Source organism: Drosophila virilis, chromosome 3 (genome assembly GCF_030788295.1).
Source record: "Drosophila virilis strain 15010-1051.87 chromosome 3, Dvir_AGI_RSII-ME, whole genome shotgun sequence".
Classification (NCBI taxonomy): Eukaryota; Metazoa; Arthropoda; class Insecta; order Diptera; family Drosophilidae; genus Drosophila; species Drosophila virilis.
This window is the reverse complement of record NC_091545.1, coordinates 26153833-26181263: the sequence shown is the minus strand read 5'-3', so window position 1 is coordinate 26181263 and position 27431 is coordinate 26153833. Positions and strand designations below refer to the sequence as shown.

The 27431-nt window shown below is 41.1% G+C and overlaps 6 protein-coding genes across 10 annotated transcripts in view; 2 read left to right on the top strand and 4 right to left on the bottom strand.

The window, feature by feature from the left end:
- Window positions 1–109: 109 nt before the first annotated feature.
- On the bottom strand, window positions 110–2143 carry Dnai2 (dynein, axonemal, intermediate chain 2). Of its 2 annotated transcripts, none has more exons than XM_002048573.3 (5): window positions 1073–2143; window positions 832–1010; window positions 527–764; window positions 237–462; window positions 110–172 (listed from the first exon to the last, which is right to left on the bottom strand). In XM_002048573.3, exons 1-5 carry the CDS (start codon window positions 2141–2143, stop codon window positions 123–125), a joined length of 1764 nt encoding a protein of 587 aa, XP_002048609.1. In that variant the 3' UTR covers window positions 110–122. The 2 variants fall into 2 exon arrangements, with proteins under 2 accessions (XP_002048609.1, XP_015031560.1); XM_015176074.3 differs by having other exon boundaries at window positions 112–172; window positions 233–462.
- A 326-nt stretch (window positions 2144–2469) lies between these two features.
- On the bottom strand, window positions 2470–4652 carry LOC6623620 (uncharacterized). Of its 2 annotated transcripts, none has more exons than XM_032434119.2 (6): window positions 4424–4652; window positions 4310–4372; window positions 3797–4250; window positions 3588–3732; window positions 3381–3526; window positions 2470–3287 (listed from the first exon to the last, which is right to left on the bottom strand). In XM_032434119.2, exons 1-5 carry the CDS (start codon window positions 4566–4568, stop codon window positions 3419–3421), a joined length of 915 nt encoding a protein of 304 aa, XP_032290010.1. In that variant the 5' UTR covers window positions 4569–4652; the 3' UTR covers window positions 2470–3287; window positions 3381–3418. The 2 variants fall into 2 exon arrangements, with proteins under 2 accessions (XP_032290010.1, XP_070064757.1); XM_070208656.1 differs by having other exon boundaries at window positions 3407–3526.
- A 9-nt stretch (window positions 4653–4661) lies between these two features.
- Pldn (biogenesis of lysosomal organelles complex 1 subunit pallidin) lies at window positions 4662–6273 on the top strand. The gene is made up of 5 exons (XM_002048571.4): window positions 4662–4798; window positions 4854–5039; window positions 5099–5183; window positions 5740–5826; window positions 6002–6273. The coding sequence occupies exons 1-5, from the start codon at window positions 4773–4775 to the stop codon at window positions 6101–6103; spliced, it is 486 nt and encodes a 161-aa protein (XP_002048607.1). The 5' UTR covers window positions 4662–4772; the 3' UTR covers window positions 6104–6273.
- Sugb (Sugar baby) lies at window positions 5842–11962 on the bottom strand. Of its 2 annotated transcripts, XM_015176072.3 has the most exons (6): window positions 11189–11946; window positions 9831–9969; window positions 8762–9614; window positions 8236–8703; window positions 7994–8177; window positions 5842–6971 (listed from the first exon to the last, which is right to left on the bottom strand). In XM_015176072.3, exons 1-6 carry the CDS (start codon window positions 11250–11252, stop codon window positions 6895–6897), a joined length of 1785 nt encoding a protein of 594 aa, XP_015031558.1. In that variant the 5' UTR covers window positions 11253–11946; the 3' UTR covers window positions 5842–6894. The 2 variants fall into 2 exon arrangements, with proteins under 2 accessions (XP_015031558.1, XP_002048606.1); XM_002048570.4 differs by lacking the exon at window positions 5842–6971 and having other exon boundaries at window positions 7076–8177; window positions 11189–11962.
- Window positions 11963–12083: 121 nt separating this feature from the next.
- On the bottom strand, window positions 12084–13706 carry TfIIEalpha (transcription factor IIEalpha). The gene is made up of 2 exons (XM_002048569.3): window positions 12493–13706; window positions 12084–12429 (listed from the first exon to the last, which is right to left on the bottom strand). The coding sequence occupies exons 1-2, from the start codon at window positions 13592–13594 to the stop codon at window positions 12236–12238; spliced, it is 1296 nt and encodes a 431-aa protein (XP_002048605.1). The 5' UTR covers window positions 13595–13706; the 3' UTR covers window positions 12084–12235.
- Window positions 13707–14415: 709 nt separating this feature from the next.
- The window catches only part of LOC6623308 (F-box/LRR-repeat protein 16), a 33478-nt gene continuing 20462 nt past the window's right edge, over window positions 14416–27431 (top strand). Inside the window, exons 1-4 of one of the 2 annotated variants that reach the window (XM_070207905.1) lie at window positions 14416–14826; window positions 18870–20337; window positions 26149–26322; window positions 26377–26494. In XM_070207905.1, coding sequence (XP_070064006.1) covers window positions 19075–20337; window positions 26149–26322; window positions 26377–26494 — 1555 coding nt within the window. In that variant the 5' untranslated portion in view covers window positions 14416–14826; window positions 18870–19074. Of the gene's footprint in view, window positions 14866–18869; window positions 20338–26148; window positions 26323–26376; window positions 26495–27431 lie in introns of both variants that reach the window. The other variant, XM_002048568.4, reaches the window with a different exon arrangement.

Here is a 27431-nt window from a genome sequence, read left to right as displayed (position 1 = left end):
GCAGTGCTGGGCAACGCTTAAATTTAACCGAAAATATAAATTATCATTAAGAGTCAGAGCAAGAATCATTTGTATTCTTTATTAACTATTAACTCAACAAAAAGTTATTAACAATTTCAGATTTAAACTTTCGAGCTCTCCGCTTCTGAGACATCAGCCTCCTCCACATCCTCTGTAAGAACAATTAAATATTAAATATCATTATGATAATAGCCAAAGCAAAACCGTTCACCTACGCTTGCCTCCGCCTCCGGGCAGTCGGCGCAGACGCTCCTGTTCCACGGCGGCAAAGTATTCACTGGCTGCTTGCTCGCAGGCGCTGGCAAATGGCGCCATATTGATCTTGCCATTCAGCATAGTTAGATCGGCTTGTTCCTGGCCATGATTGGCCTTTATCTTCAGTTTGCTCTCCCTTGACTTGGCCTCCAAGATTTTCTCGCGTCGATTTTCGCGCTCAAACATCTTTAAAAAGCAAAATATTAGTACTTTTTATAAGTGAATCTATTAGTTACTACGCAAAGCTTACCGCAGTTAGCAGCGGCTTATCATTCTTGGCCGACATGATCATATTGTCGGAAACCTCGATGAGAAATGTTGCACCCAATTTGCTGCCACAGCTGACGAATTTTCCGTTCTCGTTGGTCCGCACGCAGTAGAGCGGCTCATCACAGACCTTTACCGTTAGAACCGGCTCGTTCTGCTGCTGCAGCAGATCCCATGTGTCCAGCACACCATCCATGCGAGTAATAAAGAACTGAGAGACCCTAAGATGAAGATATAAAAAAATGTTGTGGACACACAGTTTCGATAGTTAATTTAAATGCTTCCCACTTGGTGTAACTCCAGGCGCCGTCTGTCAGCATGGAGGAGCTGCTCTTGGTCCAAATAATTGAGCTCTCACGACAGTCCTCAGACCAGATGCGCGCACACCAATCGCCCACGGTAAGGAAGTTCTTTACAAAAGCTGGATTACGTGTGATCGCATAAACAGGTCCCAAGTGGCACATCATCTGTAATTGGACCGACGATCAAGTTAAGGAGGAGACAAGGAGCAGTACACAACAAGATCTACCCGGATTTGTATCTTCTCCGTGGGCGTTTTGCCCTTGCGGTTGCACGAGAAGAGCATGCCCATCTCGGTGCCGGCCATGAATCTAGTCGGTATGGTGGTCTCATACTCCAGCACTGAGATGCCGTAGGAGCGCGATAAATCCTGCTCATCACCTTTGACAGGATCCATAAGCAGTCGATCCAGAGGTTCGGTGAGTTTACGTGTATCCCACCAGAGCACCTGTCCATCGGAGCCGCCCGAGAAGAACTCGGTGCCGCTCTTGGAGTTGTTCCAGAGCACCGAATTGACTGGATCGCGATGGCACACTTCGCGTTCGCTAATCATTACCGGATGCTTGCCGTGTCGCGTATCCCAGGCGGCCACCTGGCCGTTGTACATGCCGCTAACCAGGCTAGTCGGATCCTTTTGATTGTACTCGAGGCATACGCACGGCACCTTCGGCTCGAGCGTTAGAAACGGTTCGTTGGGGTTCTCCACCTCCCAAATGTACGAGTTGCAGCGCTGTCCGGTCTTGTCGCCCTGAAACTTCATATCACAATGGCTGACCGCCATTTTAATGCCACCGTCCGGCGACCAGGACAGATGCTTGACGGGCACCTTTATCGGATTGGGATCACGATAGACGTTAACGGTGCGCGATTTGCAAGCTTCTGGCAGCGGCGCCGGCTCCATATTCTCAAAGTAATTCTCATAGATGTTGACGGCATTATTCTGGTGTATATAGTGCTCCATCGGCTTCGTGAGGTTCATCACTTGCGTTATGTAATTGTCATCCTTTTCGATTTTGCGCTTATAGCGCACCGTCTGCTCCGGGTCATGCATATTGATGTCCTTCGGCCAGCCGCCCTCATTGTGCGTGATACCCGTGCTCTTATATGTGGCCCGCTCCGTGTTGGCAACGCTCAGCGATGTCTGTCCAGCATATTGTGTGGAACGGTCCACGGGATTCTTAAGTATGTAGCTCTTGACCAGTTCGGGATTGGAGTTTTCGCTGAATACCACCTCATCCTTGTCCTCGAAATGCACCCGTGATCCAAATGTGCGACGCTCCTTCTTAAAAATATACTCCATTCCGAGCAACTAACAGGAACCTTATCTTTCAATTCAATTCTTTTGTAGACAGGCAAACTTTTTTGCCAAACAAAAGGTTTCCTTGGGCTCCACGGTAACCCAGGTTTTATCAATAAATGCGGATATTTTTGATTAAGGCAAAACGAGCTGCTAATACCCTTTTCGACTTGAGTGCATAATGCTAGACACAAGACATATAATTCAATTCTGTATAAAATGCAAAATAATTTATTTTTGGATCATTTTCAACTTAAGTCTGTCTTGTTCCTATACACAGTAGAACTTGAGTCGAGCTTTTGATAATTGAAAAAAAAAGCATCTTTGAATTTGTTGTGTAAATTTCATTTTATTGCAAAATTATCACGTATATTTTGAATATACTTATAATATTTGACTAAATAATTATCTATAATTAAGTATGTACAATTGAACTAAATAAATTTGACTATGCAGGGCTATAAATAAACTATTAGGGATTAAGGGGCTATATACAATTTGTTTAGAATTTAGCTACAATTAACTAGTTTTGCCTAAAATTGCTGACACAACAAGCGGTTGCTTTGGCAGGATCCATGGATTGCAGTCTCCTGATTCCCTTCTGCGCCTTGTGGCATCGATGCCCATCGCCAACTTGTCAGAGTTCCAGTTTTGTGACATTCCCCAGATGTTGATTTGGCCCTTCTGCTTCACGTGGCAACAGGAACCGTTGAATCGCCAACTAGCCAGAGTCTTTGTCCGGAACTAGCACGATGTTGGTCGCCAGAGTGTTTCGCTTGTAGTGCAGGTCGATCCTAAGTCAGACTGCTCTTTTATAGGTCCGCAGGTAGAGGAGCCGCATGCATAAATTCAATATGGCGAAGTAATCCTAATGACTTTGACCCTGTGGAAATTTTCCAGCCCGCGATTACAGCCGAATTTCCGCGATAGCAGCAGAAATAACTAACAATAGATTTGCCTGCTCGTTTAGGTTGAGTTATGACAGCGTCGGACAGTTAGGGAACTCGGAGAGTTGGTCGAGTACATTTCATGTACATATGTTTAATCGTGAAGTTTTTCTGGGAAACTACGTTGAGGTACCTAGAAATTGTTTGCTTAAAATTCTCTAAAATTCCTTTTAAATCCATGCCCAGTTCTGTGCTTGATTCTGAAAATATTTAAAAGAAAAATGTTTTAGTAATTAACCGCAGCGCAAAATAGAACTTTTGATGCTTAAAAATATGCTTATGAAAACACTAACTTTTAGGTTAAAATAGATTTATTTACTATATGATTGCTTTATTCAGTCGACTTGTCAATTTTTCTTAGTTTCCTAATAGTATCAATATTTGCAGTATAGAGCATAACCGTCTTCTTAATTGGAGCTCTGTGTCTGGATATTGTGGCCTGTAAATATAAACATAATAGAATTGTAGAATCCTATTTTTTTTTAAATTATAATAATTACTTTATTGTTGGATAAGTTTAGGTTTTCTAAGGAATCGGCATGCTGAAGTCGACTGCTGCGAACTGTTGCCCTTAGATTTTGAATTTCCTCGATCAGTTTTTTACGCTCGTCTTTGAGAAAGAAGACCTGCCGTTTGAGGCTGCTCCTGTAAATAAGTATAAATGTGAGCTTTGTAAATGTTTTAATGGACATTAGTTTTAATAGCATACACTTCGATTTCCAAATGCCTGGCATAGTTGTCACTCTCCGAATCGATGATTTCCACATGCTCCTCCGCATTGCTTTGAGGATTGAGCGGATCAATTATTTCCAGCTCGAATCGCGCAACGGGAGGCGCCTCGTCAGTTAGCTGCACATCTGTATACTCTTCCGTGTCGTTTATATACTCTATCATTTCATAGTTTTGGCATAGGTTGCTGCTGCTTTCAGCTACGTCTTCTAGTTCTTCGAATTTAACTAAATTCCCATTTTCTGTATTTGGTGGATTGGAGTTTGAAGCCTCCTGCAGCTCTTTGAAGAAACGATGCGGGCTTAAAGCCGACACATCCTTTCGATTGTTGCTGCGTTTATTTTTCGCATCGCTTTGTAACAGCTTATCCTGTGGTCCATGGATGCTGGGACAGGAGCCGGGCTTTAATTTAGTTGGATTTTTGCGCGTGAAGCCTGCAAGTAGCTTGAACGTTAAAATCGTGTCTGCCATAAAGAGCTAATATTTAACTTACCCAGTTCATATTGCATATTTCGCTCAAAGTCTTCCGGCGTAAAGTGCTCATTGCAAATGCAGGCTAACGGTTTATGATTACAATATTAATAAGTTAATAAATAAATCGATTTACCTGTTGTTGGGTTTGCTATGTCCCGCTCGCAAAATTGAATCCATTTTTTGAGCTGTTCTTTATGCTTGGGGAAATGAAAGTAGCGCCAATTGTTTTTATTGCCATTTCGATTGTTGTTGCCACAATACCTGACAGCACAACGCATAATTAATTGTGATTAAAATTTGTTAATATGCATTCTCGCACAAATAAACAAACAGTTGTTACAGCTTAAACAGCTGATTGGCGCAGGGCTGGGTAAAGCTCGATATCGATAGCATGATTTTGATAATCTTTACAACACTAACATAAACAGCTATTTGTAGCATTCTTTTGTTTGGTTGTCAATTCTCCTGTGCTTCATTTTACAATGTTGAAAAGCAGCAACTTAAATAGGTAATCAATGGTTGGTTTTGTATAGAAATGATATATATTTCGGGTTATCATGCAGTGTCATTGATCAACTCGATGCCGATCGCACGGTCAGCGGCGCTGCCGTGGTACCAGAGAACAACAACAAGCTAGTGAAAACAGACGACAACGAATGCTCCATGGCAGCCTTACAAATGTCCTTCGGAATACTCGAAATAGCCGAGCCGCCCTTAGTACGTGTCCGAGCGCAGCTCAAGGAATTAATGTGAGTTTTGTTTGAACATGTCATATGTGGAAAATGGCTTACACTAAATCTATCTGTAGTGGCAAGCAAAACAAGTTCTACATTGACGTCTCCAAGGAGAAATATAAGCTGGACTGCAGTGAGGTAGCAAAATTAATTGATATGGTAAGCATTCAGATGGTCAAAATTTTGGGGAATCTCACAAAGGAGAGGTGGACGGCATTGAGCACGACCCTTTTGCCTGGGAGTCGACCTTTATGAAAAAGCCCTGACAAGAGCTGGCACACGTACTCCTTGCCCAGATGGTTTCTCCTATAGCACGTAATGAGTCGACATTCATGGAGAATAGGAATTGCAAGCTCGTTAGCTAGGATCAGCAAAGCTATGCTCTATTTCGGAGTTATCCTTTGTGAAAATAGATACGGATTGGCGTGATGATGGTTCCACTAAGACTTTCGTTGCAATGGAAATTTAAGAATTAGGTCCAAATAGTCCCTAATTTCTGCCATAAGAAGGTCTTCAATTTGCTGAACCGCCCTCGCTGGCACACAATATCAGTAATAAGCAATGTCTTGGTATTTAAATGAGGGCATATAAAATCTTATCGCAGACATCTAAATGAATTTGTTGCTGATTTTTGTTAGCCAATCTAAGTGCATGTTAATAATCATATGATATATAATGAAATTCGTTTGGCTTGCCCAACAATCTACACATTTAGATGAATGATGTGAAGCGCTACAAAGAGAGACTGGTGAAAATAAAAAAGGATATGCAGTCCATTTACCAACGGTCTAAGGTTCTAAAGGTGAGCGACACAATGTAAAATGAAACCCAAAAGAACGTAACTTTATTGTTGCATAAAACCATAAAAAATAATAATCAACAGTTTACAAAGTTGTAGAGTACACATGCAAAAGTTAAATCATAACTAAGTTGATGTCGTATCTTTCTGATTACCGATTACTGATTACTGATTACAGAAACGAGCCGCCAACGTGGCCACCTGCAAGCAGCGCGATTACCAGCGCAAACTCGAAAAGCAACAGCAGGAGGAGTCGCTCATAGGCGGCCAGTTGCAGTAGTTAAATTTGTAGGTCTAAGCTATCATAAGTAATTACAAAGTTGCCGAGCCCAAACATGGGTAAGGCAAACGCTGACAAGAATCTAGAACTAGAGCTAATTAAACATATATTATTTAAATGTTTATCTATGGATTAAAGCCCATAATTGACTTATACAAACAAGTTGCTAACTATTTGTATATGTTCTGTATATAATTTGGTAAATACTTTCGAGATTTCACAGTATATTTATAATTGAAATGAAGCTACATGCAAGTGAAGCCAATTTTGATATGCCAATTGTTCATTTTAAGTATCTAATAGTGTACAAAATATAACATTTAAACATTCACAGCGCTAAAACGACGACAATTACAAACTTTGACTTTTTCAAGAGATTTATAAACATGCCAATAAATTTGTGTGCGGCTGCATATCGTGATAAGTTGACAGCGTTCGCTTAAATAGCCAAATGGAAATGTTGGAGATTGTCAAAGAGATTTCACGATATGCAGAGCATAAACTAAGCTAATGTTTGCTAAAAGCATGCACAATTACGTGTTTTTGTTTGTGTGTGTGTGGTTACTCAATTAAAGTAAAATTACATATAATTATTATAAATACAATTAAGATTGAATATTGAAAATTCAACATGCAATTCGATAAAGCAATTCTTTAAATTGCCATTCAACTGAGCAGCAGCAATAATGTGGTTGTTGTTTTTGTTGTTTTGGTTTTGGTTTTCTTGGTTGATTGTGTGTTGATTCTCACTGATCAGGATACGAATACTTCAGATCACAGAGGGGAGCAGCTTAGCTAATACTATTTGTGTATTCCTGTTCATTCAGCATGTGCATTGCATCTGTCGGTGCAAAATATTTGACAGTGCCTAAAAGTATTTGAGACATTCATTAGTTGTTGCAGTTGTTGAAAAGTTTGTGTTTTATTTTCTAAATATGTAAATTTAGTTATTTAAAAACAAATACCTGAATACCTTAACTTAAATGATAATAATTGATTGATTGGTTTCATAAATGCATTTGAAATGTGTGCACAAAAAAGTTTGTAACTTTTATTGTCAATTTTATTTTGTATGTTCAGTTCGATTATTGATTTAGATGTTATTTAAAAAAAATGTCAAAGTATTTAGAAATTTGCATTTTGAATATGCGTCTGAAACATTGATGAGCAAAGGCTGTGATTGAGCAGACTTCGTCAAATGTACTTTAAATATATAAAATTAATATATATATATATATTTAAAAACAATCTATCAGCAAGCCGTATGTGTACGGGAAATTCGTTTATTAACATTATTAGATAAGCTTTATGCGATATCTTTCGCATTTATTGTGAATCTAAATAATATTTTGTGTATATAAATATTAGTATCGCATACCAAATGAAAAGATATGAGGCAAAAAAGGACCTTTAAGAAATTTTCAGACTTTCTTCAAGGCTATAAAATAAAATGTTCAAAAAACTTTTGTCTGACATAACCGTAAACAGAATTGTTAATAGATTTGAAAGATTTGTGATCAAAAATTAAACTGTATTAATATCAAGTACTATCTAACTAAATAGCTGCAAACCTTTTCAAATGGAAACTTTTGTGGCATAGCTGATTAATGACAACTCTTGCCATATCATTATGGTACATATATTATACATTCATTTAAAACGAGGTATTTTACGTCTTTGTAAGTAAATAATTGCCGTGAACTATTTTAAATTCTTTGGGTATTGTAATTGACCTTCTATTGTACTATGGCAGTTGCCAAGAAAATATGTAACCTTAGCTCAAATCGACATCGGTAAACTCATCATTGTTTTTAGTACTAGGCAGGCAGTCGGGAGAGGCGGAAGCGGGAGCAGAAGCGGAAGCGGAGGCTGTGGAGGACCTACCCTTACCGTTGTCATCCGGACCTTTGCGTTTCAGATACATTTGGACACAGACATGTATAATAAACACTATGAAGGCGCCAATGCTAAATATCTCAAAGGTGGTGCGTCCGCTGACTGCGTCAAAGAGCTGTCCGCCAATTTGGCTGCCTATTGAGACGCCGACACCCTCGAAAATGGCGCCCACAAGACTCTGGAAATGATGGATGAGATATGAACACTTGTGTTAAAGGGATCAGAGAATCTCTCACCTGCATAGTGGCCTCGGTGCCAGGCGGTGCAACGATGCTGGCATAGGAGGCCATTGTCGCATAGAAGAGTCCAAAGGTGAGGCCATTGAGCAGCTCAATGGGCAGTATATACCAGGGATTCTGCAGCATAGAGTACAAAAGGAAGCGTACACCAAAGCCAAAGAGCACCAGGCTCATGGCATTTACATGCCCAATGCGCTTTAGGATCCAGCCGGACATAAAAAAGAAAGGCAGCTCGCCACCAAAGCACTGGATGCCCATAACCAGTCCCTCCAGCGTAGTAATGAAGTCGGTGCCATTGTCGTAGTGCTCGGCCAGCTCATCCAGATAGATAAACAGAAAGTTCCAAATCAGCGCTGTGCACAGACCGATGGCCACGCACCACAGAAAGAAGACGACGCAGCGCACCGATAGAAACATTTGGCCCACATCCTTAAGTATGTTGGCCGACATGTGAGTCTGTGTGTGCTGTGCACGAGAAAAACGATTCATCAGTTATTGGCGAGAGCTTGAAATGAAGACAAACCTTCAGCTTGGTGGAGGCCAGCATATCAAAGCCCATTATGATCAGCGTCATCCAAAAGATAATCGTATAGTTCTTCTCCGAGCTGCCCTCATGCGACATTGCATCAACCAGCAGGCCGGCGAGCAGTGCAAAGATACCCCAGCCCAGCGAGCCGCACAAGCGTTGCTTGCCATACAGATGATGCCGATCGCCGAGTATGCCGAAGCATATGGCATCGCCAATACTCACCACCACGGCCATGCCTATCCAGCTGATGATCAGCATGCTAAAGAAGAACCAGAACTCTGGCATGGCGATGGCGCTGCCCATATTGATCATTGTGCTCTCGGGCAGCAGTTCCTTGAGATATTGCTCGTTGCAGTCCATCTGGCAGCTGGGCTGGAACATGACCCTATCCTTGGGGCAATAGAGTGTCACATTCTGCGACTCCAGTATGCCCTGATCGTGCGGTATTAGAAAATTGAGGCACTTGCCGCCGTCCAGCGATTCCTCCTCGATAATATCCCTGGCGTTGATATAGGTGGTAAAGTTGATCCAAGCCTTCGAACGGCTTGCCTCGCAATTGCTCGCCTGGTTCCGAGAAGCATTGACTGGACGCCAAAACTGACATACAATATCCCACATATCCGGCGCCATTTGGCAATACATGTTGCAGCTTAAGGTCCGATTGCCGTAGTATGTTTCCAGATTCTGTTTTGCATCCTTGGGATAGTTGGAGCAGTAGCGTATGTTGGACACCCCGGCGTGACAGTGGAATTGTGGCTTTTCGGCGGCCGGCACAAACAATATCATGAAAAAGGACACGGCGATGAGTAGCTGGCTAGCCAGGAAGAGGAAGCGATGGCGATGATAGCTATTGACAGAGAACAAAAAATTGGTGTTTCTTTTAATCCATTCAAGACTTGCGCTTTGCCCAGTTTCCATTTCGTTCGCACTTTCGCTCGTTCAGCCTTTCTCACTCACTCTGTCCCCCTTTCATTCCCACACTCTTGTATTATCGTTAATTGAACTTATGAAAATCGCATAGAAAGGTCATATTTTTTTATGCTCTTTTTGATTGGCTACTTACCGATCGGCTATGTAACCGAAGATCGGCTTCGCCAGCAAGCCAACAATCGGTAGTATCGTGTACATGGTGCCCACCACGACCGGCGAGTAGCCCAGCTGCAGCGCCAGCGGGGGCATAAAGGGTACCACTGGTGCGGTGCCTGCAATAGAACATCAAATATGTAGATTAGTGTACGGTGTTTTGCAAAGATTGTACGCCAGTCTATGTATGTATATCAAATACCCAATTATTGTGTATTCGTTTTCCAGGGTAACAGAGACAACCCGGCAATGATTAGCGAGAATTGTCCAAATGTGGGTGTTTATGACTGATAAGCAAAGCAACAACAACAACATCGTGGGGCATCATATATCATCACGTAGTATTTTATATTTGCATTTGTTTGTCTGTATTTTTCTTCTGTGCATTCAGTTCCCAAGTTGAGGCTGTACTATAACACTTTTAATTATTTTAAAAGTAAAAATTCCACTTTAATTGCTGATAGCAGCTCGAGGGGCGGTCATCAAGGGCGTGCCACCGTTGGGACTGACATGCCAACTTTGGACCTAGCCCGGGTATCTCTTTTAGAATCTGGCTTCAAATTCAAAGCAAGCACGTATCAAATAAAAACAGACGCAGTTAAGTCTACGACTGCATTGAAGTCTATTCATTGGGTTAAGTTTCGTGCGTGTTCGTGTTCGTGTATTCGTGTCGAGCACGCTAACACGATCGAACACAAAAGAAGAACAAAGAATAGGCTAAAAGTGCTCTTATGAGAATTAAAAATAAATATTTAAATGTTGCCTTTCCAATGCAAACGAAAGATCATAAAGTTAAAGCAAATATAAATTATATACAACAAAAGGTCGAGCGTGGTAATATTTTTTACCGTGACTGTTGCGTGTTTTATTGATAAAAAGTGACTCGTGATCATCTCAAAATTCTGGCTTATCAATATTATTATTTGTAATTTGTTAATGCTAAGCAGCACGGGGAAACAGTCATCGCCCCCCCCCCCCCCCCCCTCAAGTTCCTCTTTACACATAAAACTTACTTAAATTAGCTAATTAATTTTGTGTACAAATACTTTTGCCGAATAGTGTAAGCTTCTGGGATCAAATTGAATGAATTCAATGGACAATTACTATTTACCAATCATGCTTATCGGGCACACTTGTTTTTTTTTTTATTGACTATCTAGTTGACTGCCAGAATAGATGTCTTATCAGTTATTTTTTTGTGTGCACACCTTGCACGCCGGCCCAACTAGACAAAATAATGTACTTATTATAAACGAGAAGTATTTATCGTAGATCTGGTGTTTCAGTCTTATCGGATGGTGTAGTAAAATGATATTAGTTGATTTGAGGGCACTTTACCGGCATTATAGAGAAAGTAATGCGCCTTCATGGGCAGCAAATCCTTATTGATGGTGGCCTTCATTTTGCGGCTGTTCCTTGTTACTCCAATTCGTGGCTATTAGCAATACATCAATTCTAATTGGATCGTGTTTATTTGGGAAATTTCCCAATTGGCGACGCTTGCGGCCGGATGCAATAACTCTTTGATTGATTAATTTAACACACTTCAATAAAATTGTTGATTATATTAAAAAGTCTAGTAAGATTGTTGGTTACATTAAGGGAATAAGCTAAGGCAAGCATAAATCAAACAATTTTCATATGTTGAGTTTTCATACACATGTGTGTGTGTGTGCGCGGCGCGATCACGTTTCTTGCATTCCTAATAAATTCGCCGATGTCAACATTACACGTTTGTTCGTAAATGTAGCATATTTCATGCTACGCTAAATATTTATGCATGCAGTTCTTTTGAAGCAACACGACATGCGATCCGTGTCTGGCAGGAATCTTATTAGAATGACAACTAGCGGCGACGATATGATTGCACGGCGTGTATTGGTTATATACGGGCATATCTTAATTACTGTTTGCACTGGCCGCTTATCTAGCGCACACAAGTTGACGTATATTCTAAATAGACGCCCACAACAGCAGCGGCGACCATGCTTCGAGCACGAAAGTACAAAACATAAAAACAAAAATGCGGAGAACAGCTGTTTTAGCAAAAGCGGTAATTTGACATAAACCTTCTCACGTAACATGCATTCATTTTGCACACGCAGCCAACTTCATGTTATTCAAATGTCCACTAACAGCGCAATGTTGATGTTAGCAGCGGGAACAGCTGATCGGCGCGCTTCTTCAGGGACAGCGATTTTGGCGCCAACGTGGTGTTTGGCTTCAACAAGAATTGGATTTGGAACAAGTATATTTCTGAGCCTATGTTGTTGCCAAACGTCATGTGCTGGCCATCGGCTGAACGATGGCTGACAATTTAATATACATGTATGCATCTTAAGCTAGCAATGAGACTATTAACTTAATGCCTAATTGGGAGGAGAATCAGTCGTATATATGGCTATAATGCTGCTGATAGACGTGTATATAGTTCTCCTTCTCCTGGGGTGTCATTTGTGCAATGAGCTTATCGTCCAGCTGATCCAAAGGATGTGGACGCCCTGCCACCAGCACAGTCGGCACATCGGCATCCTCCTCATCCGACTCCGAGTTGATGTAGTTCTCGAAATTGACATTCGCTAAAATTGAACAGAGCCGTAAATTAAACAACGGAATTGTATAAATATACAAAGCGCACTCACGAATCTTTGTGTTGTCAATGTCATTCTCATCGTCACTGGAATCACTAGAGTTTGCATTCGAGGAGCCCTTGCGCAGACCCTTCAAGTGGGCGTCTCGCTGGCCCGGCTGCTTCTCGTGCTGCAACAGCACCGACATAATATCCTCGTTCTCCTTCTTATTGCGATGCCCGGATGTGCCCGACGATTGGGCGCTGTCAGTGTGGGCGCTGCCGTCGCCAGTCTCCGTATCGGTTATCACAGTGCTCTCCGTCATCCAAATGGGTCGCGATTTTCGCTCAACGATCGCCTCGGTGCTGTCATCACCGCCAATGGTCACATCTACGCGCGTCTCTTCGACAGCAAAGCCTTGGTTACGCGTCGCTTCGCCCGACCATTGCAGGCTGTCCGGCCGCAGAGCGTTCGGCTTGGTAATGCCACGTATCGTGTCAATGTCTACCGGCTCTGGTTCCAGCACCTCTGGCGCCAGCTTAATGCCCTCCACTTCACGCAGCAGATCATACAGCGGCTGCAGCTGCTCATTGAAGTGCGCCAACATTAGGCGCGAATCCTTCTTTGGCATTGCCGCACTGTCCTCCTCCACGGAGCTGCCGCAGTACGTGCAGCGGAACTCGCACGTCGCCATATCGAACAGCTGATCCGCCTCGAGATCTGTGAATGTTTTGGAACACGTGGAGCACTTGAAGCTGGCGCGACTGGTCGCATCCCTCTCCTCCGTCTCCATGCGTTTGCGCATCAAGTCCAGCTTATACTTGACCACGTTAACGAATGTCTTGTAATTAATAAAGTAATAGTTGACCTTCTGCGCCTTGCCATCCGGACCTGTTTCCATTTTCAGACGTATTTGTATGAACTTGTCGGTGCGCAGCGTCGTGATCCGCGCTCGCAGCTGCTTCTTCTCGAAGCGCAGCAGCTCACCAATGTCGTCCTCTTTCATGCACGGATTCCGCACTAGCATATCTATGATCAGCGCGTCTTCCTGAGAGTAGAAGCCGCGCACAACCAGCCGGGCCAATTGCTTGAGACTGCTGGGCACCTCCGTTACGTAGCGTACTTCGGTTTTTGCTGGCGCTGCATTTGATGCAGCCGCCGATGTTGAGGACATTTTTTACTAAACAGCAATACGAGCAATGGTATTATTGTGTCTTCTTCTTCTTGATATTCGGCATTTGCACTTCATTGACCGCGAGTTGTTGCTGCTGCTAACTGCGCAGTTGTTATGTTAACTTACAGAGAATAACACTGCTCTCAAATTGTTGCCTATCGATGTCAATTTATGAAGAACCTATCGAAAACAGTGTAGTGTAACGAGCAATTAGGGCGCGAAATTTCGAAATTTCGGTCGGAGTTCGAGTGCAAAAACGACTTGTTGGAATATTAAAGGGAAATTCATATATAGTTATATGCTGTAAAAGCATACACAAGGAACTTTGAGCTAATTCAATGTTCCATTTTAAATTGTGGAAATTAATATTTACTTAATTTTAGCAAAACGAATTATTTATACAATTTTAAATATGTAATTAAGTAATGCCGATTACGTTTAGCAAACTCATTGATTGCTCTCCTGATTTCTCTCGCGCAAGCACTGAGAATCAGCGTGGGGGTGTATTCCCACTGCAACAATTGCAGTGCGCATCCTCTCTCGAAGCACCCAACAATAACAAAGTCAAATACAGTGGCGTAGCTTGTGGGTATATTTTAAAAATAGAGCCGTTTCTTTTGTTGCAGCAGCCCCCACACACACACAAGTTTACTACGCTCATGTAAAAAGCTTATATTTGAGCAGGAGTCAAAAGCGCACTGTGAGCAGTGCGCAATCTCCTTATTATAATCTCTCGTTCTCTGTCGCTCTCTTTCGTAGTCTATTGCTTACGCTCTCGTGCACTGTCGAGAGCTTTCTCACTTTCACACTTTCGCAACTCGCAGTCGCCTGCAGTTATGAGTCGTGTGCGCTTACGCTCGGTTGACCAATTTTCCGTTAAATTATTTTTTCACGGCGCTCAACACTAACACAAACACAAACACAAACAAAAGCGTGCAAATAGTTTTGTGATTGTTTTTGCGGTTTCCTCAAACGTTTTGCTGCCAACGCTTTGTGATTTTCGGCAATTTTTACATAAAAAACTTATTTGCTCTCGGTCCAAGTTCTTGTTTTCCGTTTGATTGGTGTTCAGTGGTCAAAAGCACGAAAGCAGCAAAGCACATCAAAGAAAAAAAAAAAACGCCAAAGAAACCATTAAAAACAAAAACACGTCGCGACGTTTGTAAAAATTGATTTTTATTCCGCGTGACAAGCAAAGAATATTCCAAAAAAAAACAACAAAAATATATAAAGTAAATACATAAATCAGAAATATTTTCTAATACTAAAAGGTGTGTGGATACGGTCAAATAAATGTCGTTTGACGCAAGAAAAAAAAAAGAAGAAAAAAACACAACAAAGATTATTTTAAAACGTTTCCAGTTGCCGTCATTTGACGTCGTTTCCACCGTTACAACATTTGGGTTGCACGTGATTTGTTTGCTTTTGCTTTGTCTGCCTTTTTACTAGGCTCCATTCTGTAACATTCTGCACCATCCACCCGAACACAGTTTCAGGCCTCCATCTTTGAGTTCTAGCAGCGCTTGCAACCCCCGTGCGTTAGCCGGGCCCCCTTCCCCCGGCCAGGGGGTGGCTGGCTGGCTGGCTTGTTAGAGCTTGTGATGTCATACCAGCAATATCCATCCATAATAATAAAGGACCTTAGACATCCTGGCGCTACCCAGACGCTAGCCCGTTTGGAAGCGACACCTGACCGCGACTCGATTGATTGCCCCATTGATATGCGATACAAAATCGAAGAAGCGCTCCACTTTCCTATATACTCTGTATACACAAGTACATGGACTTGTATATATGTACAATACACTGACGTCCGTGAATCGGGTCAAAGTTGCATAGCTTGACCCACTTGCGAGTACTGACGCACAGCTGCCATGTGTTGCATGAATCAGCCTATTGATAGCAGCGGCAAATCCAGTTAAATTGCATCCACATTGAACCATATGCAGCTATTTTCCGTTAACAACTATCTAAGTCAACTTTATGACTGGCAAAATATTCCTATCATTCCTATTTGAAGCCTTTTATCAATTAATTTAGGAAATTGTGCAGCATACTTTTTAGATTAGTCTGCCGTGAAATGCATGCAGGGTATTTGTTGGAGGCGGCTTTTTGTGATTCGCATTCTAGTTCATTTCCCCCCTTATTTTCCCGTTAGACAGTCATTATTTTTTTTAATTTAGAAAAACATATTTGTCTATTTTTTTGTTTATTTATTATTTAAATTTTAATATCGGATTAACATTTTGACTATTTGGCAAGTTAAAATCCTACCTGATATATTACAAAAATAGGTATAAAAGTATATTTACCACAAGATCTTTTGTTAAAAATGAAGGGCTTGATAAATTGCTTTATAAAAAGGTTATTAAAGGGATTTACGGCTGTTTTACGCCCGTCGAACCGGGAGATTTATTTTGCTTTCAACGCTTAGATCAAAGCGCATTTGGGCATGAAAACAACAACAACAACAACAGCAACAACAACAACAACAAGAGGGTGAAAATCGATATATGGAGCTGGCGCAGCACGCATACAAATTCTAGCTAAGAGCTAAGGCACAGGGGGTGGAAGAGGGTGGGCTGGTTCATGGCGAACGGGCAGGGACTGAGATGTAGAGCAGGCCCTGACACACAGAATAGCGATTTAAAGCGTGCGGTAGTTACCGTTACGCGAAGTACCATAGAAAGCAGCAAAATCCAATGAATAGTAGGCACAAAGCACGCGAAACAACAACGACGGCAAAAACAAACAACAACAACAACAACAACTAAACTACTCGACTCAACTTGAAGCAACTCCAAAAATAGACACAGCCAAGCGGCGGAAAAAGCTCACAAAGCGGAAGGGGGCGCATAAATATGAGCCAAGTACGGGCAACAAACACACACACACACACACACACACACACACATGCTCAAAGTAGCAGCTGCTGTTGTTTGTTCACATTCACATTCAGATTCAGATTCAGATTCAGCTCGCGCCAACAGCGCCGCACAGTATGCAACTTGTTTCGGGATTGTGGCAGAATGTTTTGCTTGATCTGCCTTGTAATAGAGGCTTGCCCTACTGCTGGAGGCACAGCTGCTGCTGGCCCCTATAATGCTTTTGGCTGTCACATTCTATCATTCCATCAGAGAGTTAAGCTCAAATTGAAGATTTAAGTCTAGATAAAGGCTTATGAGAAGGGTTTCTTAGCAACTATCCACAGTTTTAGCAGTCAATGTGTTTTTTTTTTCTATAATGGAAGACAACAACATAGATTGACCAGATATATATTGACAGATATATGTATGTGGATACATTTTATATAACCGTTTTTAAGACTTTGGTTCAACATAATACGATTTTTTAAGCCAAGACATGGTCTTAAATCGAATTTATTTTGTTAGCACAATCAGAAAAATATAATTAAATATTTGTCGCTCGATTGCGAATTTCCTGGGGAACAAAGTACGCTCGATAGGTCAAGATTGGGGAGACAAACTGCAGACGGCTTCAGATGAAATAGTTAACTACCAGACAAAGCACAGGCCTCGCCATTCAAGGGAGCAACGCACAGTCCGTCGATGAGGAAGTCACAAACAATGCTACATCTAGGTGGATGTCGCCTACATTTCGCCCCTGGCTGCGATGGCCTTTGTTTTGTGCTCGTGCCCCATTGTGTGGTTCACGGGCGGAAGGACTGCGCAAAGATTTAGCCGCTTGAGCCAAGTCAAGAGCGATGACGATGATGATGACGCCGCAGCGAGACGCTCACCTTCAGACCGAGGTCCGGAAGCGAAAGCGAAAGCGAAACATAAAAGGGCCCGTATTTATGGCAATTAAATTGTCTTTCATGCCCAGATCCTTTGTTCTACTAATGAGCATTACGCTCTAACCCATACGCCTGCCAGCGCCTTTTAATAACCCCATTTGCCTGAGATTGAAAGCAGGTTAAGTTCTTAAATTGCCGCACACCCGCCACACACACGCACACGCACACACACACACACACACCCTCCTTACTTGACATGGATGTAAGCTTTTGCATGTGCATACGTTTTTTAGTCCTTTCATAAATTGTTTTTTCTGAAAAAATTCAGAACCACCGACCTACCAAGTAGGAAAATTCAAGTAAAAATTTACTTAATAAATTAACTCACACACAGTCTCAGATAATTTCAGACCTGGTGAAGATTAACACTCATATTATATAAGATCTCATTACACTTATCAAACTAATAGAAGAACAAACAAATTTGGGGCTGACAAGCTTTTGATATTATTTCGTAAATAGTTCTTGTGTAAAATATTGAATTTCGTGTGTAATTACGCTGACTACATGCAAGAGAGATATAATAATTATTAGAGATGCAAGTGAAATAGAGAGGGAGAGAGAGAGAGGGTAGCCAAGAATATTTGGTCTCTTTTCAATCGCCTTTCTATGCGATTTTCACAAATTTAAGTAAGCCATTTGCATTTGACAGTATCCAAAATCTCAAACAATATTTCTTATATATAAATGTCAAATACTATTACAACAATAGCTAATGATTGAATGTGTTTGCATTTTTAGAGCAAACAATTTTCAGGCATATTTAATCATTTGCTGGAAATTCTTTAGCTGTCCTTGGCTCGAATTGTACTACCTGTTCGTGCATTTGAAAAACATTGTTTGTGTCGCCAGTTGTTGCCATTTGGCTAATTGAATGGATTTAGCCTTGGCTAAATATTAATAAACCCCCTGGTGGGGTTAGAGATGCAATTACTTGACATGTAGGGCATAAATTAAAATTGAAAATGGTTCGGAATGTGTGGAAAACGTGGGAGTTACCAGACCTCAATTCGTCTATAATGTGCTTGAAAAGTTTTTTAGCTTTTCTATAGTTGTTGAATATGGGTCTCTTTATTTCGGACCACCCTGTCATAGTTCAAAGAACCTGAAACGCCCTTTTTCAAACTGTTCATTCTTGTCGAATTACCTTGGCATAGTTCTATATCAGCTGCCTTTTTGCACAGCCACAACAAATCACAAACTGGCGAATGGACGAAAGGGGAATGATGAATAGGATATGAGCAATGGCGGATGGCGTGCAATGAAAGCAACAAAAGCGACATAATAACAACAACAACAACAACAACAACGACAACAGCAAAAAAACATAAATTTGCGCTGATTTGCGTTTTGCTTTGCGTTCGTTCGTTAGATTTACGCCGCAGGCTCCTTTAAAAAAAAAACACAGACCTTACGGTAAACTGCATAACTGGTCTTTTTCTTCTTCTTTGCTTGCAGATTGAGCGTGAGAGCGGTCGAGAAAGTCGAAACAAGGTCAACGCTCAAACATGTTGCAACTGCGCTTTGTATAAAGGAGCGAGCAGGAGAGCGTGCGTGTTGAGCTTGAAGAAACGTGCCCATTGTGTGCGTGTGTGCGTGTGTGCGTGCGTGAGCGTGCGTGCGTGCGAGCGAGCGAGACAAAGTGCATTTGTTTCAGCATACGATGTCATCGATCTCGGCGCAAGGCGTGGTCGAGAGAGCGTCCGCGGAACTATCGAAACGCATCAACGGCCTGGGATTACGCTCAAAACATCACCATGGCAGCAGCGACAGTGCCTCCTCCAATTCGACGTCCAGTGCCACCTCGTCCAGCGGCAAGACCTCAGTAATGGAGCGCGTTACAAATGCGCTCTGCGGCGGCGGCAACTCCAACTCCAACTCCAGTTCCAGCTCCAACTCAAACTCTAACCCCAATTCCAATAGCAACAGCTCAACCTCCGGCGTAGCCGGCACAGTGATCAATCCGCAAACGCCCGACAAGCCGTCGCGAGGTAACCAGAGTTCTACGCCCAGCGCCACGCTCATCTCCTTGTCCGGAGCGCAACCGCAGGCGCAGCAGTTGGCGTCTGTCAACGTCAATCCCACAACCCACAATCCCGCGCATCTGATGCAGCAGCAGCAGCAGCAACAGCAGCAACAGCAGCAGCTGCAGGCAATGGCCGGCTCCACGTTGATCAACTCGAATCATCATATGGTCATGGCGGGTGGTGGTGTGTCCGCGCCGCCCGGCGGCATGCCGCCGCTGGGTGCACCGCCAACGCCGACGGTCAAATCGATTGCCAAGCAAATGAACATCACAATTCCGGCGCCCGGTTCGCCCACCTTCAGTACGATGGGCATGGTTGCGGCGCAAAAGGCCACCGCTGGCGGCGGTGGTACTCCGCTTCAGATGCGCAAACAGCTGCCCAATCCGCATCTGCATCATCCGTACGGAGTTGTTGTTGTCGCTGCGCAGTCGGTGCCCGGCTCGGCGCAATCCAATCAGCTGGCCGCAGCCGTTAACCAATCCGCGCTAATCCTGCACAAGCACCCGCCGCACATCCAGAGCATCGATGCCCTGCTGCTCGACGATCGCTTCCTCAATCGCTTCTTTCAGTACTTCTCGCCGTACGAGAGACGCGTGCTCGCCCAGGTGTGCATCAAGTGGCGGGACATACTGTACCGCAGCCCTCGCTACTGGTCCGGCCTGTTGCCGACACTGCAATGCCGCGAACTGCGCCAGATGCCCGCCTGTGATCGGGGCAAGCTTTACACTTCGCTCATTCGACGCGGCTTCCATGCGCTCGGCCTGGTCGGCGCCTCCGATGAGGATGCCCTGGACGTAGTGCACTCCTTTCCGCTCGCCTCCAAACATGTCCATTCGCTTAGCCTGCGCTGCTCCTCGATCAGCGATCGTGGCCTGGAAACGCTGTTGGATCACTTGCAGGTAAGTTGCAATGCATTGTGCAAGCATCTCCGAATCCATGGAGTATGTGCATCCCAGAGAATCTGTTTAAAATTTTCAACACTTTTCAACATCGAACTACTCAAAGAATCGACCAACTATGAAAGATGATTGTTTGCTTTTATTATTATGCCCATTTTGATACCCTTGCAGAGGGTATTATAATCTTATCGGGAAATGTGTAACGCATAGCAGGAGACATTTCAGAACCCATAAATGATATATATTCTTGATCAGTATTAACAATCGAACCATGTCCGTCTGTCTGTTTCTGTTTCTATGGAAACTAGTCATTCAGTTTTAAAGCTTTCGTCATGAAACTTTGCAGAACTCCCTCTTCCTGCTGCACAGCAGCATATATGTCAAAACCAGCTGGATCGGACCATAATATCATATAGCTGACATAGGAAAGATCGGTCGGAAATTAAGTTGCTGTATGAAAAACTTTTTTGTTTATCAAGATATCGGCATGTATTAGTTTTGCTATGCTCCTCATATATATGCAAAGTCCTAACATTATCGGACCACTATATCATATAGCTGCCATAGGAACGATCGGTCGAAAATTAAGTTATATGAGAAATATTTGTTTTTCAAGATATCTTGACCAAACTCGGCATTAACTATATCCACTGTGCTACTTAGATTCGTGCAAACCGAAATGAGTTTGAGTCTGCAAGGGTATTAGATCTTCGGCGTGTCGAAGATAGCCCTTCTTTCTCGTTTTATTATAATCTTGCCTATTACTTTGTACTTCATATCATATTTGCGGGGCTCTATCCTGAACTTGTATAATACTTATTATTAATTAGTCAGACTGAGAACATGCCAAATTGCTTGTGGGTTATTTTTTTAGCTTTTAACGCCTTTCTTCATGAATGCTTGAATATCATATATGTGTATTTAGATATTTGTCTTTAAAAATATCTGCACTTATAGAGCTATATAAGCGCTATATAGGTTGAATAGAATCTTGCGTATTTATCATCGCGCGCTGTCATTTGTGTCAGTCAAATTGTGAATCAGTGGATTCCCATGACCGTGGGCGGCTCGCTAGAGCTCTCAAACAGAAAGAGAGAGTGAGAGAGCGAGAGAGAGAGGGGGAGAGAGAGAGAGAGGGGGGGGGGACCCGTCAAGTTGACGGTGGTCAGTCACACGGCACACGGCGTAAACAAAAATAAACCCAACGAAATTCCTGCCCGGCAAGTGAAAACAATTCTCGATCTTATTTTAATGAAACGTGTTGGGCGAAAAAGTGTGTCATAATGAGGATGGAATGCAGAGGAGGGTGTTGGTGGGGGAGGGGGCGAGCAGTTGAAAATCGTGTGATAATTTCTATGGTTCTGCCCTTTAATCTCATAACGAATTGATGCGATCAATTTCAAGCGCAAATCACTTCAAAGCAGCGCCACAAATTTTATTTAATTTGGCGAAATAATTTTTAGAGCTAATTTTTGCGAAACGAATAAGCATACATATATACCTGAAAAATATATATAGTTATTGTATATATATATATATATAACTAAAATGAGTGTGATGTGCAAGATGAATATTTTATGAGATGCGTGCGCAATTAAATTAAATTTTCGAAATATATGTGTATAAATATGTGCTTATTTAGAAAGAGTTCGGTTATTACATATTTATATATAAGTATATATATGCTGGATCAGTAATATCAGAAAATGTGGTAAATAATTGCTGTTCTTCGAGTTGTCTTAACTAAGCTCAGCAATTACGAGCTTCACAATAACGTATCCGAATTCTTGTTGTACCCTAAACCCATTAAAAATGGGTATTAGGGTATATTGTATTTGTTCAAAATCCAAATGTATGTAACAGGCAGAAGGAAGCGTCTCCTATCCCATAAAGTATATATATTCTTGATCAGCATCAATAGCCGAGTCGATCCATGTCCGTATGTCTGTCCGTCCGTCCGTATGAACGCAAGGATCTCAGAACCTATAAGAGCTAGCGTCTTGAAATTTAGATAGATGTAGGTCCTCCTAGTGCCTGCGCAGATCGAGTTTGTTTTCGATAATCGATAACTTACTCCGTTTCCAAGCAATCGATAAAAATCAATATCGATATCCGGTTTTTTGGGCAATTTTGGTTAATAATAAGATCTAGAGTCACCAAACTTGACATATAACTTCTAAAATAGAATATATATATATGCATTTGATGTTGGAAGAAGAGGGTTCAGGGCATACCCTAGTCGGGAGCTCCCGACTAGAACCTCTTGTTTTCTAGTTATTTAGAAGTGAAAATGTTGATCTATATGGAATACTTGCCACCACATTTAAAACCATTATAACCATTTGCTGCTATTTCCTTTATGGTTAATATTTGTACATTTCGATTGTTAGAAGTAATCGTAACTGTAATTAGAAGATGCTACCAAAGTCTAAGTGACTTCATTGGCCAAAACCAATTAGTTGGCCTAATTGCTGCGCTCAGCTGCTGACAATACCAAAAACTTTTTCCCAGTTCCATGGAACACATCTATTTCGTTTCATGGGTCAATCCAAAGCTCACAAGAAGTAGCTTACAATAAGCAGAGAGAGAGAGAGCAAATGACACAGACAGATGGATTGGGAGTGGGAGTGGGTGTGGTAGACGCACATGAGTAAAGTGGATAATGTTGGTGAACTAGTTGTGGCCAAGTTGTATTCCCATTCAACTATGTTTCCCTTTTGCCTACTAGCCTCGCCCCTGTCCTGTGCTCTGCTCATATTTGTGGCTGTGTCAGTCGGTTGACTGCGTGTCAATCTGCAATGTCGGAGTTAATTCAATGTGAATGCATGTCATGTTCATGGGCCTAGTTGGATCTCAGTGCGTGTGTGTGTGTGTGTGGCTGGCTTGGTTCCTAATACCGACTGATTGCAAATTGTTGCCGCTGGAAATGTCAACAAGAATGGCACGCACAGTGCTGTAACAGTTGACAGTCGCAAGCACCAGAAATTTATAGCGAATTTGACCTTGGCAAGGGAGCGCAATGCGCTTAATGCATCTGTGTCTCCTTAAGTCATCAACAAGCTTTCCTTTTCCATTAACAAGTCCCTTTAATTTGACATATGTGTGCGTCTGTGTGAGCGTGAAAATGCGACGGAAATGCGACAGCATTTCCCAATGCATACACATTTAATGGGCCCTTAGAACGCAATTGCCTTCAGCGTACACTCGGCGTATACGTAATTTCTGCATTGCTAACAGTAAAGTTGCGCTTTCGAGCCCGTTGTTGAACCCTGCTGACCCATAAAGGATGTCACGCTTTTGCCAGATATTCAGTCTGAAGTGGCACAGAAGTATTTGCATAATATTGATAAAATTCGAGGGGCAATCTAGTTAGTTAAGCTTCGTATTTTTTTATATACCTGGCGCCTTGCAATTCTCAACTAGTTAAGGCCTCGAGTGCGTGAGAAGTTGTTTCCATGCTAGACGCATACTCCCTTTGTTGTGTAAGCACTGAAAATACCTTTTACTAGCCTAGCTTTATATTATTGTCACTTGTCCATTGTAAGTGTTTTAATGAGACACGCAAAAAACATGTGACATTCCGAAATCTAAGCACTGTAGCAATTGGGTAATATAAATGGGATGTAACTTACATTAGTTTATTCATAACCTTAACCACTTGCTGCCATTGTGGCGCGTTGTTGTTCTTGCCGGTGGCGATATTGATTTTGTGGCTGACATGTAAAAAGTTACCCTGGCTACGTGTGTTGCCAACCAGCTGGGAATACGCTATTCACTGGCCATAAAAACAAAATAAAACCCAAATGTTCTAAAGACTCAGACCATTTCCCATTAACAATGAAGTCATTTCCAAAGCTTGCAGCGAACAGAGGGCTCCAATTAGCTCCAATCTAATTACAGGACATTTGTATGTTATATATACTATATATATATATTATGCTATAAGTTTGGTAGATATGCATTTAAATAGGAATGTTTTCAGCAAACACTTTCTATATAAATTACTGTTGAAAATATACCACAAAGATTTATTATTGTTAAAGCTACAAACACTCTTAATAAAATCTTTTCCAATTGACCTCTAAATTATTTAAAGTAGCTCCATGAATGTGTACATAAAACATATTATTAATATTGCTATAATTATTAATATTGTTATTATCAATATATTTATTATCATTATCATTATCATTGTCATTATACTTATCATTATTATTATTATTATTATTATTATTATTATTATTATTATTATTATTATTATTATTATCATTATTATTATTATTATTATTATCATTATTATTATCATTATTATTATTATTATTATTATTATTATTATAATTATTATTATTATTATTATTATTATTATTATTATTATTATTATTATTATTATTATTATATTATTATTATTATTATTATTATTATTATTATTATTATTATTATTATTATTATTATTATCATTATTTGTATCATTATCATTATCATTATGATCAGCATTGTCATTCTCATTATCATTATCGTTATTGTTATAATAATTATTAATGTAAATAGACTGGCTGACCAACAAATAATAACCTCAACTATGCTCATACAAATAGCCTATTATAGCAATGGCAATAGCCATTATTGCTGAAATTTTATCTCCACAAATGATTTCCTTTCTAAAGAAAACTGTCTAAAAAAAGTATTCTGATAAAGCTTAAGCCACATTAATTTTTTATATTTGCATGTGACATTTGATATTTGCAAATTTCTGGATATACGTTTTGTTTGCATAAAAACAACTTACTTTGTGTCCTCTAATTGTTGATGTAGTTAGCGATAAAAGTTTGTGATTCTCCCGCATTTTTTATGCCGTTAAGCGTGTATTTCATGCTTTTCCATATTCCATTTCCCATTTTCCTGATGCTTTTGCGTCATGTTTCCGCTTGCTAAGCGACTTTATTGGTATTCTGCTTTGATTTGACATGTTTTGTTGCTGGGTTTTTGTTTTTGCCTCTGCGTTTATGAGCAAAAGTTCTCGAGTGTCGCCAAGAAACGTACCCAACTTTGGGCCACAACAATAATAAAATACAAAATTGTGACTAGTCAGATGAAAGCCCCGCGACATATTGTCTGGCACGCAATGTGGGTCGAACGACTATTACTCGACCTATTGTGAAATGTTTTGCTTGACATTTTCTGCTCTTGTAAAGGTCAAAGGTTGAATGAATTTCAAGAAATTCACAAACCAAATACATCGACTTATTTTATATAAATATTTATATATTTTATATTTTGCATCAATCTAGAACAATTGGCCATTTGCTCTGACACACAGCTCCGAGCTGCGAGTCGCATGGAAAACTGTACTTTATTTTGTTGTAGGTTTTTGACTTGATTATAATTTTAAATTTGTGAGAAATTCAAATTGAAGAAAGACCTGTAAGCATATGAATTAGCAGTTCTTGGAATGAGTTTTGTTTTTAGCAGGCTTTTGTCTTAGTTTTACAAAAATATGCTCTTAATTCCTGAAATTTAATTTATTAAGCGAAAAAGTTTTTAATTTAAAATTCCTATAAATTCTCTCATTAGACTTTATATGTCATCAGATGGGTTCAATGGAGCCTTTCGCGGAAATTTTAATTTGCACTTCTTTACGAGTGTTTTTACTAAAGCATAACTGAATACTAGGAAACATTTCCTTTACAAGATTGCTACCTCCGTCCCCTTTTCATAACAAACTTGTTTTTAATTAAAATGTTACACAAAGAATAAACACAATATGATAAAGGAAAATGTAGAATGAGTTTGTAAATAAAATGACAATTGCAGAGTCTGTTTGAACTTGAGCTGGCCGGCTGCAATGAGGTCACCGAAGCGGGCCTCTGGGCCTGCCTGACGCCGCGAATTGTGTCCTTGTCACTGGCGGACTGCATCAACATTGCGGACGAGGCGGTGGGCGCGGTTGCCCAGCTGCTGCCATCCCTATACGAGTTCTCGCTTCAGGCAAGTGTGGAAAATGTGCGGCGAAACAAGTGCTCATATTTAATTGAATTACAGGCTTACCATGTCACAGATGCTGCCCTGGGCTACTTCTCACCAAAGCAAAGTCACAGTTTGAGCATATTACGCTTACAGTCATGCTGGGAGCTAACCAATCATGGCATAGTTAATATCGGTAAGTCGTCAGCCTGCATATAAATATATATAATAATATTATGCCAATGAACTATTTCTAAGGATGTGTACTGAATATGCCTATTAAGGCCAGTCAGAAGTGAATTCTCTGAAAGCTTTTCAAGCTGATTGCTTATAATTCACAACTGGTTCTGGTTTAAGACTGACTTTTAATTGTCTTACGCTTGTAATTCACAACTAATTCAAACACGTTACGTATAATATTAAATGGCCTTAATTTGATTTACCTTGCAATAGGCAAGTGAAACTAATTTACATCTTACAATTTGCACTATCTTTTCAAATTTGTAAGGTGAAATTCCCGCAAATGTTGATCCTTCGGGCAATCTTGTTGTTATGCAATATAAATTTGCTGATTCAGCGGAATTGTGTCGAACTACAGCCAATTAGCTCAGGTGGCATAGCAAAGCCGATTAGGGCCGCAAATTGTACACATTCCATATAAGATAATAAACACGATACAAATTAGGACTATTTCGAATCATTTGGCCATGTACAAGGCCATGTCACTCCGCTAATTGAAGTTATTTTTTGTGAAACCTTTCCTGGAAAATCATTTTAATGTCTGTTCAAGTACATCCTTTTGCGTCGCACACAGACAAACGCTTTCACCCTTGTCAGCCTTGAATAGGATGTGGCAGCTGGGCAGCGTTTTGGCCCATTTTGTGTTCTCTAATAATACCACAAAATTGGCGTTGCTTGTAGGAACAATATATAAAATCAATCACTTTTGGGAGTGATTCTCTGCTAAAACTGAGTTCTATTGCGCAACTAACCTCAGATTATTTGACAGTCAAGCATATTTTTGGGCTGATATCTACCCTGTCAATTCATGCAGTCTGCAACCCACGCGTTTCCTTTGGTTCGAAGTCGTTTTTCTGGCTGCCTTCGTTTTATTGAACCTCTTCTGAGGTTGA

Excerpts from the sequence above, each read along its gene's own strand:
- LOC6623620 (XM_032434119.2), bottom strand. The coding sequence starts at position 4,568 with ATGCGTTGTGCTGTCAGGTATTGTGGCAACAACAATCGAAATGGCAAT. Across the intron at positions 4,373-4,423 it reads CATAGCAAACCCAACAACAG|CCTGCATTTGCAATGAGCAC; the intron begins GTAAATCGATTT and ends ATAAACCGTTAG. Across the intron at positions 4,251-4,309 it reads AAATATGCAATATGAACTGG|GCTTCACGCGCAAAAATCCA; the intron begins GTAAGTTAAATA and ends AGCTACTTGCAG.
- Dnai2 (XM_002048573.3), bottom strand. The coding sequence starts at position 2,143 with ATGGAGTATATTTTTAAGAAGGAGCGTCGCACATTTGGATCACGGGTG. Across the intron at positions 463-526 it reads ATAAGCCGCTGCTAACTGCG|ATGTTTGAGCGCGAAAATCG; the intron begins GTAAGCTTTGCG and ends TGCTTTTTAAAG. Across the intron at positions 173-236 it reads GCCCGGAGGCGGAGGCAAGC|AGGATGTGGAGGAGGCTGAT; the intron begins GTAGGTGAACGG and ends TTGTTCTTACAG.
- Pldn (XM_002048571.4), top strand. The coding sequence starts at position 4,773 with ATGTTGAAAAGCAGCAACTTAAATAG. Across the intron at positions 5,040-5,098 it reads GCGCAGCTCAAGGAATTAAT|TGGCAAGCAAAACAAGTTCT; the intron begins GTGAGTTTTGTT and ends ATCTATCTGTAG. Across the intron at positions 5,827-6,001 it reads AACGGTCTAAGGTTCTAAAG|AAACGAGCCGCCAACGTGGC; the intron begins GTGAGCGACACA and ends TACTGATTACAG.
- Sugb (XM_002048570.4), bottom strand. The coding sequence starts at position 11,252 with ATGAAGGCCACCATCAATAAGGATTTGCTGCCCATGAAGGCGCATTAC. Across the intron at positions 9,615-9,830 it reads TTCGGTTACATAGCCGATCG|CTATCATCGCCATCGCTTCC; the intron begins GTAAGTAGCCAA and ends CTCTGTCAATAG. Across the intron at positions 8,178-8,235 it reads GCACCGAGGCCACTATGCAG|AGTCTTGTGGGCGCCATTTT; the intron begins GTGAGAGATTCT and ends CATCATTTCCAG.
- TfIIEalpha (XM_002048569.3), bottom strand. The coding sequence starts at position 13,594 with ATGTCCTCAACATCGGCGGCTGCATCAAATGCAGCGCCAGCAAAAACC. Across the intron at positions 12,430-12,492 it reads CATTGACAACACAAAGATTC|CGAATGTCAATTTCGAGAAC; the intron begins GTGAGTGCGCTT and ends GTTCAATTTTAG.